At 38.8% G+C, this 11,217-nt stretch overlaps 1 protein-coding gene across 1 annotated transcript in view; it reads left to right on the forward strand.

Annotated features, from left to right (window-relative positions):
• The first annotated feature begins 357 nt into the window (after positions 1-357).
• Positions 358-11,217, forward strand: part of KIAA1598 (KIAA1598 ortholog) — a 48,582-nt gene continuing 37,722 nt past the window's right edge. The window contains exons 1-4 of the mRNA XM_009582213.1: positions 358-412; positions 4,946-5,040; positions 7,214-7,382; positions 10,649-10,746. Coding sequence (XP_009580508.1) covers positions 4,954-5,040; positions 7,214-7,382; positions 10,649-10,746 — 354 coding nt within the window. The 5' untranslated portion in view covers positions 358-412; positions 4,946-4,953. The remainder of the gene's footprint in view (positions 413-4,945; positions 5,041-7,213; positions 7,383-10,648; positions 10,747-11,217) is intronic.

An 11,217-nucleotide genomic window follows, 5' to 3' on the forward strand; every position in this document is an offset into this window, starting at 1 on the left:
AGAAACTAGACTTAAAGCATATTCTTAACATGCAAAGTATTGCTTTTACTGTTTTGTGGAACACGGATGACTGTTTATATCAGTTTTGCATAATGTGGCTCTTCTAAAATATTTTCAGAGTAGCTCTGAATTGGAACCTAAGATGAAGTACAACTTGCCAGTTTGGTTAGGAAATACTCTGGGTAATTAATTTTTTATGCATAGTTTCTATCTTACATGACTGAGAGCAAAAAGAAATGATGCTTTGATAGGCTTCTGTATGTTATTGTGCTGGCAGTTGATCTTTGTTGATTTTGCATGTTGTGACTGACTGGGATCAGTGTTTAATTTCAATTTTCTCTTCTCCTACAGTGTGACAAAATCAAGCAAGAACGAGATGAGGCTGTCAAAAAACTGGAGGAGTTTCAGAAAAGTAAGTTGATAATGTTAGTGGGAATTTTTTGATATAGAGAGTTACAAACATAACTCTGCATCCTCCTCTACAGCAGTGTTAAGAATGCTGAGATTCAGGTCCACTTGCTGTTTCTCCTTCAAAGCCTTGTTTTAAGGAGTTAATCCAGTGAGACTTTGACCATTGTCAGACTAACTGCTGTCAAAGCATTTATACGCTCTGACAAAGGTAGCCATTCTTAAGATGCAAAGTGGTGAAAGTCCAGTGGTACAAATGTGGCTTTAGCTCACCTGGATTCTGCAAGTGACTTTTGGAATGATATATGCTTGGATTGAGTGGGATTTGACCCACTTACACTGAGATTAATAATAATAATAATGGTAATTTTTTCATGAAGAAGGAGTAAAATTACTTTAAGCATAGACACACCAATAAAGGTTTTTAGGATGAACTGCTGTCTCTTGATAATTTTTCAAGCAAGTTCTGTCTTGTCTGTGCTGTGAGAATGTCAATATTCAGTTTTACACTTCTATGGTAATGGTTCTATTGAAACTGTATGGTGCCTGGAAGCAACAAAGCACATCTAATGGGAGTGGAAGTATCCTAGTGGAATAGCTCCTTAGAAGAGACAATTACAATAGGATTGTGGTCTGTTATGTCTAGTTTGTGCCAGTATCGTGAACTGCATGAGGAAGCATCAGAAATGTGGATGAAGTTAATGCAGGAGAGGAAATCACATGGTTTATACTTTTGTGTGACTGTGTTAATAGAGGAGTTTGCTCACTTCTATTTTATAATTGTTCATGTGATACAATTATGGAAAATAATCTAAAATCAACAGGAATCATCTACTGCCTTAAATGATCTTAGATAACTGTTCTGTGAGGTAAGAATGTTCTCTAAGAAGTCTAATTCCTCTGGAAAAAATTGCAGCTTGTTTTGTTTCTATTATGATACAAGGAATACCAGAGTGTGGCAGAAAATGTCAAGTAGTTAAGACTTAAAATTTGAAGTAATATTTGATGTTGTAAAATTTTATAGGTTTCTTTTATCTTCCTTTCACATTTTTAAAGGACATACCTTGTAAACATAGTGATAAAATGCCAGGAATATTAGGATTTTAAGGCAATAATAGAGCCCATTATTTAAACGACAATATAAAAGGCAATTATATTGATGAAGAGCTACATCGGCTTTGTGTCTGTGAATAAACTTGGCCTGTACTCAGCTTCTATTTGTTCTCCTGGCATAAACACATATTGTGTGTGATTCCAGTTTAATGGGGCCCCGTTTGTATGCCAAGCAGCTGCATTTTAGGCCCTATTGCGTGATTTCATAGCTCTCTGAAAATTGGTTCTATTGAGCACAAGAGATAGAAGGTGGTGGTGGGGGGGAAAGCTTCAACACACAATCATTTCTTTTCAATTGGAGCCAGCAAGGTTGATGACAACATGACCATTGTGTTATAATGATAAGACCACTAAGGATCTGTACCTCTCATCAAGGCTTTCACACAACAGCAGATACAATTTAATTCACTGCTCTGTCAGCAGTGCTGATACCATTATGCCGTCTGTCTCCACAGTTATAATCACTGTCCTCCGAGAAATGCAGTTGAAATGATCTTGAGCAGTCAAAGAAACTCTCAATTAAGGCTGCCACTTCCAATGTGTCAGATTGTGTCTTATGCACTTGGTACAATTTTCACTTCCAATCCTGTTTATTTACAATGTCTACCAGTAATTACGCTTAACATGTCATTTAGTGAGGGTGCCCCTGCCAAGGAGATTGTTGGGTGCTGCAGTACCATTGAGTGGGAGTTTCTCGCAGTCAATGCCATCAGCGGCTTTTAGTCCCTGATGGGATGCAGTAGTAATGTTGATAATGCAAGTATCGTGCTCATCAAGTCATAATTAGATGCCACTCAAATGTGCCACTTGTAATAACAGTGTTGATTCATGTTTTCTCGGTGACTGCAACTACTAATTAGTTAAGTGGTTTTTGGTTGGCCTGCATTTGCTGCGGATTATTATTACCCCTGAAAAAAACTGTCAAGGTTAGAGATGTTTCAGGCCACTTAGTGCAGCTTTATGAATTTTAATATTGACATAATAAGAACTTTGGACAGACTTAGGAAATAATACATTTTTGTATTTAATTTGGAAAGATTTTTTTTCCCCTGAGTTAATCATAATTGCAGGTTAATTAAGTTTAAATGAACCAAGAGTAATCCCTAGTTCTGCCATGTGAGCCCAATCCTCGTTTCCTAACTTTAGCCTTGCTTGAGGCCATTAGATTCCTGTCTGTGAAATGGGAGCAGCTCTGCATGTCCACTGCTCCCTCATCCTGCCCAAAGCATTTCATTACTCCAAGTAGTACTACTCTACTAGGTAAAATAAAAACAGAAGAGATATGACATGTACTACCCGAAGCTTTTCGTCTCTCAAATTAAATGTAGCAGCTGGTATGTCACGCTTGGAGCAGATAATTTCTCCAAAGCCAGAAAAAATGGAAATAAAAAGACAATAAAAGAAAGAGGTGTGGTTGCTCTGCTGTTAGAAGACTTCATGTGAATATAGTTTTTGGACCAAGATTTCCCAATACTCTGCCCCTTTTTTTTGGCTGCTCGTATTTTGTAGAACTTGTTTCTTGCATGCAGCTACTGATTTGACAGCAAACTGCAATGTATTGCTGGTTTCCTATGTTATTAGTGAAAAGTTAGTATTGACTAAGTATCAATAAAGCTGCATAAATAACACTTGTTAACAGCCTGCTTTTTCCTATCCTGAAGTCCTGTGTTGTAGTCATTAAGATGACCTCTGGATATCAAAGAGGACTTCAGTGTCTCTCCTCAGTTTTTAGCCAAAAGTTTTGGAAGAGGGCAGGCGGGACTTTCTACCCAGTGGTGTGAAATCACTAGTTTTTTAAACTTGTCTTCATGAAAATGAAAGGAGATACTAGAAAAAGTCCTCCATATTCATGCTATATTCTTCCAACCTTGTTCCTGCTCCAAAGTATTGTTCAGCTGCGAATAGTCCTTTCTGCACACGGAAATCCTGACACTGAGCTGAAAAGGAATCTGTGCCATGAAATGACTTGCAGAATTAGGATCCAGGCTGCTGCCTAGATTGAATAAGGGTGCCAGGAGCCAAGGAGGAGTTGCGTCAATGAGCAAGGGGCTAGCCTGAGAGATGGGAAACTATTGTTGGGTTTCCTGCTTTGCCCCAGATCCCCAGATGACAAGTTTCAACACTAGCTAAGTACCTATGTACTGCTGGAAGTTGACAGGAATTGCAAGCCAAAATGCATCTGTGCTTTTAAATTTCCTCTATCTCACATTGGTATCCTATGTTACAAAATAAGATTTGTTCCATAACTTTTTGGTCACTCTAGGAGTATTGCATATCTTCAATACAGTGATGTGTACCCACTGCTGTAATAGGGATCCCGTAAGTGCAAAGGACAGATGTGTCTCCTGCTCGTGCAGCTGTGACATCAAATACAGTGGCACAGACATGTATGTCAGATGCCGTCAGGCAGCTCACTCTCGGCCCTGGTCTCACGGAAGATTGTGTGTGTCCATGTGTGTGTGCTGGTGCCTGAATCTGTGTAGGACTGTGAAGGCTGGGTGTCAGACCTGCTTATTTTAGGGCATGCTCAAGCACAGAGAGACTTCAAATAAGAAACAGTTTGGACATTACAGCCATATAGTAATATAGAACTTGGGTTGTTCAGTTGAGGTTGTCAAAAATCCGGCAGTGCACGCAGTGTTGAGTTTCCATCAGGATTGCATCCATCAGGGCGTATCCCAGCTGCTGCAGCTAGCGTCAAAGCTGATGGGGCAGAACCAGAAGAAGGAACTGTGCCGTGCTAATGATTTGACTTTAGTGGAGTATGTGCTGTAGGAGGCACTACAAATATGGAGGCTTTGGTCACTTAACTCCTTTCTCCATTTCCTAGTAAACTTGCCCCAGGCCTGTGCTATATGTCCGTCCTGCAGCTCTTCATGTACAGTGTGTTTAGCAAGTGTGATGATACTTAAAATATCATAAAAACCTGAAGACCGGAAGGTGAAAATAATCTTTGTAAGACACCTGAGTTAATCGTGCGGTTTAAAAATATCGAGGTTCCAATCTTCTGAAAACGGCATCCATACCAAATTTTCAAGAGAATTATGTTGGCAATCTGAAGGGGCAGTCCTAGTGGTCTGACTCTGATTCCTCAAGTGTTAATGAAACAAAGATGGTGAATGACGATGGTCAGGGAGGCTCCTGCTGGCCTTCTACTTCCATAACTTTATGCTTGATTTTCTTCCCCCTCTAATACTGCAGACATGGCTTGAGAGAGTTGCGTAAAGCAATGAACCAGATATTCAATGTTCGAAACAGTTCCTTATCCATGGAGACTATCTAAGTATGTACTTCCCTGTATTTGAAATGCTTACATAGAAAGTTAACAAAAAAAGATGTAATATTACTGATCATGGGATGAATGTGTCAAATGCATGTGTCAAATGCAGGAAAATGTTGGCTAATTTTTAAACTCTTCCCCTAGTTTCTCACATGGTTATTGAGGAAGTAAACTGTATTCAGAACCATCTTGAAATTGAGAAGACGTGCCGTGAAAGTGCTGAGGCTTTGGCTTCTAAGGTGAGAAGAATTATGGTGATTCTGTTTCATCCGATCTCTTTTTTATTTTTTTTTTTTTTTAACTTGAGATTGTATACGTGTGCCATATATGTTTTCGTATAATCTTGCAGATTTGTGAAATTGTTTTGAAGTGGCAAAAACTATAAGCTGTATGTGAGATGCAAAATACAATCCCTTCCTTTAAAGAAAAAAATACCCGTTTTAATTTAGTTTCTATTTTGGAACAGTAAGTCGTGGACCAGCATTTTGATATCTAGTTTTTATATGCATTTAGGTTAAATGGAAAACAAGTTTTAGAGCTGTCCTGTGTGAGATATAAAACAATAATGAACATTTCAGTGTCTAAATCAAATGGAAAAAGTCAACCACTGCATTACATTTCAGGTGATTGTTTATGAAAGCAAAGCGAGGGCAGGGGAAAGGTGACCTCTGCTGCTCTGTTGATTGCGTCTAGTCTGATGAATTTAGCAAGTGTGTAATTTTCTATATTCCATCTCATCAGAAGTGCATTATTATTAAAGAATGTTTTTATCTCTCTGTTATATATTTTTGGTTGTGTAAAATGCATCTGAGCCACTTCATCAGAAAATGGATTACAGCAATTTTGAACGAAATTTCATTAGCAATGCTGACTGCCTTTTTTTTTCTTCCCCCGCCCCCCCCCTCCCCCCATCCCCTGCCCAAAGTACATCCTTAGATATGGTAAAAATCACACCAGCAAGAAATCACTTTAATTTAATGCATTAGCAATGTACTTTCTGGAGGTATTTACGTAATTGTTTGCATAATGACACTATATTAGAATTCATAAGATAGACAATCAGCATATAAGTAAGAAAATGAATGTATTTATGCAACTTTTCTTCTTCTTTGCACTTTTCTTGTAATGCGTGTACAGGGGCAGTTCAAAGACTAGCTTAACCCCATGGGCCTGCTTTGCCAAAGCTGATTTGTTTGTTTCTGTGAGCTGACTAAATAAGGTTCCTTACACCGCCCGTCCCACTCGCTCAGTTTGATTCTTTGGGAATGAGATGAAGAAGTTCTTGAGTAAATCTCCTGTAGTTGGGGGGCTGAGGAAAGGTGGGATCAAAGAGGATTGCGTAGGTAAAACTTCAGGGTCAGCCTAACTGTTCAGCATACATTTTATTTCAAGGTAAATATTGGACTTCTGAAGTGCATGTTGACTTCAACAAGTTGTACGTCATTAGTAGAAAATTGAGCCTCATTCTTAGACCTGAATGCAGGGAATGCTTTGCTGGTGAGTGGACAGTCACGTCAACATATGCCTGAACACCCCTGAGACTGTGCTGAGCTTGCCAAGAGCTGCTGGCATGGGGTGTCTAGATGCAGGACAGTGAAAGAAATGGTGAGAGTGAAACATTTGCAGCAATTCCTGTTCAGTTTTTCCTGGCACCTTGGTCAAGACAGAGGTGCATTACAGAATCTCTTCTGTATCATCCACCACCTAGGCATGTGTTTAAGCATCCAGCCCAGAGTGTTTTCTGACTTGTGGTTTGACCCGTAAAGAATTGGTTTATGATACGGCTTTCATCTTACGTATATTGACCCTACAGTAGTAATTCCTGAGATTGAAAATAATTCAAAAGAATTTTTAAGTAATTCTGCCGTGATTGGGAGTATAGTAGTTGTGGTGTTTGTAGTTTATAAGCAAAATAAGGGCGTAGAAGGAGGTAAGAGTTTTCATTTGACCAATTGATACAGCTCGCAAAACCAGACGAGCCTTCCAGAACAAAGGCCCTTCTTCAGGTCATTCAGTTAGGGCTCCTGTTGATACTCGTACATGCTTAAGGGTAAGGAGCTGAAGCAGCTATCACGAAGAACGTGTAGCATTAAGTAAGCTTGATAGCTGATGATTTGATTTGAACCTACCCAGGGTATTTATTAGTCAGAAGTATCAGAGAGGAAAGAAGGGCATGGATGAAGCAGCATGTTGAATTCAAGCCTCCTCAGAGGAGAAGAAGGACAAGCTTCCCATCTTCAGACCATTTTAATGTTGAATGGAGAATTTAATCTAATGTCACTTTGTCTTCTTTCTTTGATAGATCTTTTCATGATAAGGGAAAAAAAAATACAGTTGACTTTTTTTTTTCTTGCACAGCAGCTTAAAGACAGACTAATTAGCTTCTTACTGTTTGTGCTTCTCAACTTTCAGCTGAACAAAGAAAATAAGACCTTGAAAAGAATCAGTATGCTTTATATGGCAAAACTGGGCCCAGAAATTATCACTGAGGAGATTAACATTGATGAAGATGATTCATCCACAGATACAGAAGCTAACTCTGGATCATGCAATTCTGTGCATTGTCAGCAGCAAATAAAAGGTAAGCATTGTTGCTAAGCCTACACCACCATACAACGCAAAAGTTGTCTAAAGAATGGCAGTATTGGTTTGGACCAGAGATCCGACTGGCTCCGAGTCATGCTTCTGAGAGTGGTCATCAAAGGATTTCCAGGAAAGACTGTAAGAACATGGTAGGCTTGTAGTGATGCTGTGTAATGTATAGTATATACAGCCTGCAAAGTAAGTTACAATGCAATAGGAAAATGAGATCTACACAGCTAAGAGAGTTCAATGTTACTGAGTCGGTAAAAGAAATATTTCTTCAGATCCTTAACAAAGTAAAAGTTGAGTAGAAGGACAAGGTCACCTTGGTATTGCTTCAGCTACAATGTCACTATTTCAAAGCTTGTAAGACAGGACTCTCCATTTCTGTTTCCATTGTGTACCTTTGTATGCACAAACTTCATTCATATTCCAGAGCTATTACCAAACAAGCAACCTAAAAAGGGACTGTTTTACTGGGTGAAGCAGCAAAGCTCAGGAACATGGAAATAAGAGAAATCTGTGCTTTATTAAGAAATTTCTGGTTCTTTTTTGAAAGGCAGTTCGTATTTCTGTAATCCCAAGATCTGCCTTCCTTTCTCATCTAACTTTGTGATGAAGTCATTGTGATTCTGTATGCCTTCCAAAAAAGGGGAATGCCCACATTCTGCATTTGGTGACAGAGAGAGAGATTAAGTGGTTCACTTTTTAAGAAAAAGCTTTCACTTTTTTCCTGGTAGTAAGTTACAATAGCAAATGATGTCTAAGTACAGCTGTCCTGAACTTTCAGCCTGACCTTGTTAATTGCTTTCTGTTTGAATGCAGCAGCCTCAATGAAGTGGTACAAAGTATAACTAATATAAAAGAATGAATGTTGTAAAAATGCTTTAAAAAAATCCCACCCAAGAAATAAGATGTCATAGTACCCTTCTATAATAAGCAGTTTTCCATCCTATAGATGTAGGAAAAGAGGCAGGGAACGGTGTGATCGACACCATGCAAACCATCTGAATTGGAAATAAAACTCTGGTGTTCCTCCTGACTTTTATTGGAGAAAGATGCAAGGATACATTTAAAAAGAGCAAAGACTCTGGCTGCAGATCAGAGGAGAATGTGGTTAGGAGGGTAGCAGGGTCAAATTAGAGAAATATTTTAGAAAGGCTCTGATGCATATGCTTTCTGTCTAATGGAGAATTCATTAAAGAATGAAATGTGGCATGTTGTAAAGGATTTAGAACTCCTGGCTTCTGCTCCTCTCTCTGGCCGTATTATTAAATGTTAATGACCTTACTTTTACAAGTGCTGAGTATTTTTAAAACCATTGGCATCCCATTTGCTATAGGAGAAGGTATTCCATCCCTGTGCCTGGAGAGAAGCATGTGTGTGTATAGTAGCAGAGTGATCTGACAACATGTACCAAAAGGCAGAATCAGGGCTGTGTCCCTAGCGTAAACCAAACTGCATGGCATTTGTCTTCAGGGAAAAATCTGAAGTTACGTCTTGGATTACCTGCTAAGTGAAAGACCATATGTAATGAAAGAGGTGTTTTCAAAACTCCTCTTAATGCTTTGTGGTGTTGTCCAAGGTGAAATCTGCTCTTCTGTATGTGTTTATGATTCCAAATATTTGTGTTTTGTGTTGGGGATCTGGGAAGTCTTTTAGCCTTCTCACCATTCAACAAAATATCGGATGTTTCTTGGAATGATTCCTTCCCTCCCACTGCTTTTCTGTAAGGATATACAAATAAGGTAGTACAGTCTGAGGCTCTTTGATTAACACCCTCTCATTTATTAAAGGGATAAAATTTTGTCTCTCAGTAAGCAAAAGAAGAGGAAGGTATCTCATAGGTTAGGGAAAGGTGATAGTAAGTTCCTGATGGAAGTGTAGAGTGGTCTCAGAGCAGTACCTGAAACTCATTTATAGGTCTTGAGTTTTCTTTTTAGCTGTCCTTTCGGATATAACAAGAACTGAAAACTCAGCTGTGTTGGTCAAGCAGTTTAGTGCACACTCTGTATCTGAAAAGAAACATTTCTTGTATGCATTTATAAAGATTTAGGTATATGGATATGCTTTCTTCTCTGGATAATGAGGTTGATACATGTATTGTAAGACCTGCCTTAGTCCAGTTACCATAAATTTCAGTAAGACTTTTTTCCCCATTAATTTCACTGGAAAGCACAAATCCATAAACCAGACGATTTGGTTCAAGAATCTTCGGGGAAAACAGGTCTTTTTATTTACTTTAGAATGTGTGTGTCTTTAACTTGGAGGAAAATGAATCTGAGGCTCCTGAATTGGGGGAGGGGAGGCGGGGGCTGGAGTAAAATCAACATTTTCAAGATGTGAGACCAAACAGAATGGCATCCGGCATGTCATCGTCATCTGCAATTGATTTTTAGCAACAATTTTCTCAACTCGTGACTGGTATTCAATGAACGGCGGTGCTATGAAATACTGGAAGCAGGTAGGGAATGAGAGCAGTTACTGAAAGCTAATATATATCAATAAATTTATATTTTTGTGGTGTTATGTTAACCTAAACCTTGATATATTATGTATGCAAACTGATATCCTGTTAAGAAGTGATTATAATCAAATGTTTTATTCCACTGTGAATTTAATTTATTTCATATTTTGATAATTAAGGAACAAAAATTCTGAGGGGAAAATTACAAGCATTAGCTCTTCCATCAGTAAAGGTTATATTCTGACTCTGTTCACATAATGTTACAAAGACTATAAATTGGCAGCTGTTCAGGACAATTTCTTCAGTGAAAACCTCCCAGGTATTAACTGCCTGTTGTTTTGTTTATTTCCCTTGTGACGAGAACTCATGATCCAAAAAGAATTGAAGTGCATTAATTTGTTTTAAAGGATGCCTATTAAAAATTGCTTTCTGCTACCTCCGAACTAGAGTCTCTGTGATGTGACGGTCTCCTGAGTAGGACTGAGGATACTCTGTGGTGGCAGGATTGGCCTTGTTATAGCAGGAAATGAATCATTCAGAATGCAAATAAAGACAGAACTGAACAAGGCAGCTTACCTCAATAGAGTAAATCTGAAACTGTGGCCCAGTTATAGATCCATTACTTGAACACTTATGTGAAGTTCCTAAATTATTGAGGATGTACCTTGAATACAACTGGCGCTTTGTATGCCGTTAAGTTGTTTCATACTCGATTGTACTTGCATTGCTATGACATTTCCTTTGTTGTTTTCTTACAAGAATAAAATATATTTTTCATTTCCTTCCTCAAACTGTAGAGCTGCGAGATCAAATCATATCTCTTCATGAGGAAAAGAAGACCTTAACCATTGAACTGGAAAACCTGAGGTGCAAACTTGTAGAAGTAATTGAAGAAGTATGTATTGTACCATGGAAGGCGAGACCACGTTAGCGTGTAGTCAGTACTTTTTGTATCTAATTTTGCTAAAAACACTCAGTTGTGAAGTTAATTGAATACTATCTAATGGCAAGTCCTGCCAGTCTGTGCATATGATGGAGCACTTAAGGCATATGCCTAGAAGGGGCCTTCTACGTCAGAGTCCAGTCTGCTGCTGTTGCTGGCACATGACTTTTCATGATCTGTTCTGATGCTCATATTATTACTCTCAGCTCCCCTTCCTGGCAGCCCCTCAGCCATCACAGCCTGTGGGGTTTTTTTTGATTTCCTTAAACCTGTGGATGTGCAAGAAATACTTTTGGAGAATGTCCAGTTTAATCACTGGTGCTACTTCATTGAGCATATCCTTGAGTTTAGCCATTGGCAGTGCCCTGACATGGTAATTAGACCAGCAAATTGGCTTTTTGAGCCAGCAGAGTTTCATTCTTG

The sequence above is a fragment of the Fulmarus glacialis genome, unplaced genomic scaffold (genome assembly GCF_000690835.1).
Source record: "Fulmarus glacialis isolate BGI_N327 unplaced genomic scaffold, ASM69083v1 scaffold44357, whole genome shotgun sequence".
NCBI classification, from domain to species: domain Eukaryota; kingdom Metazoa; phylum Chordata; class Aves; order Procellariiformes; family Procellariidae; genus Fulmarus; species Fulmarus glacialis.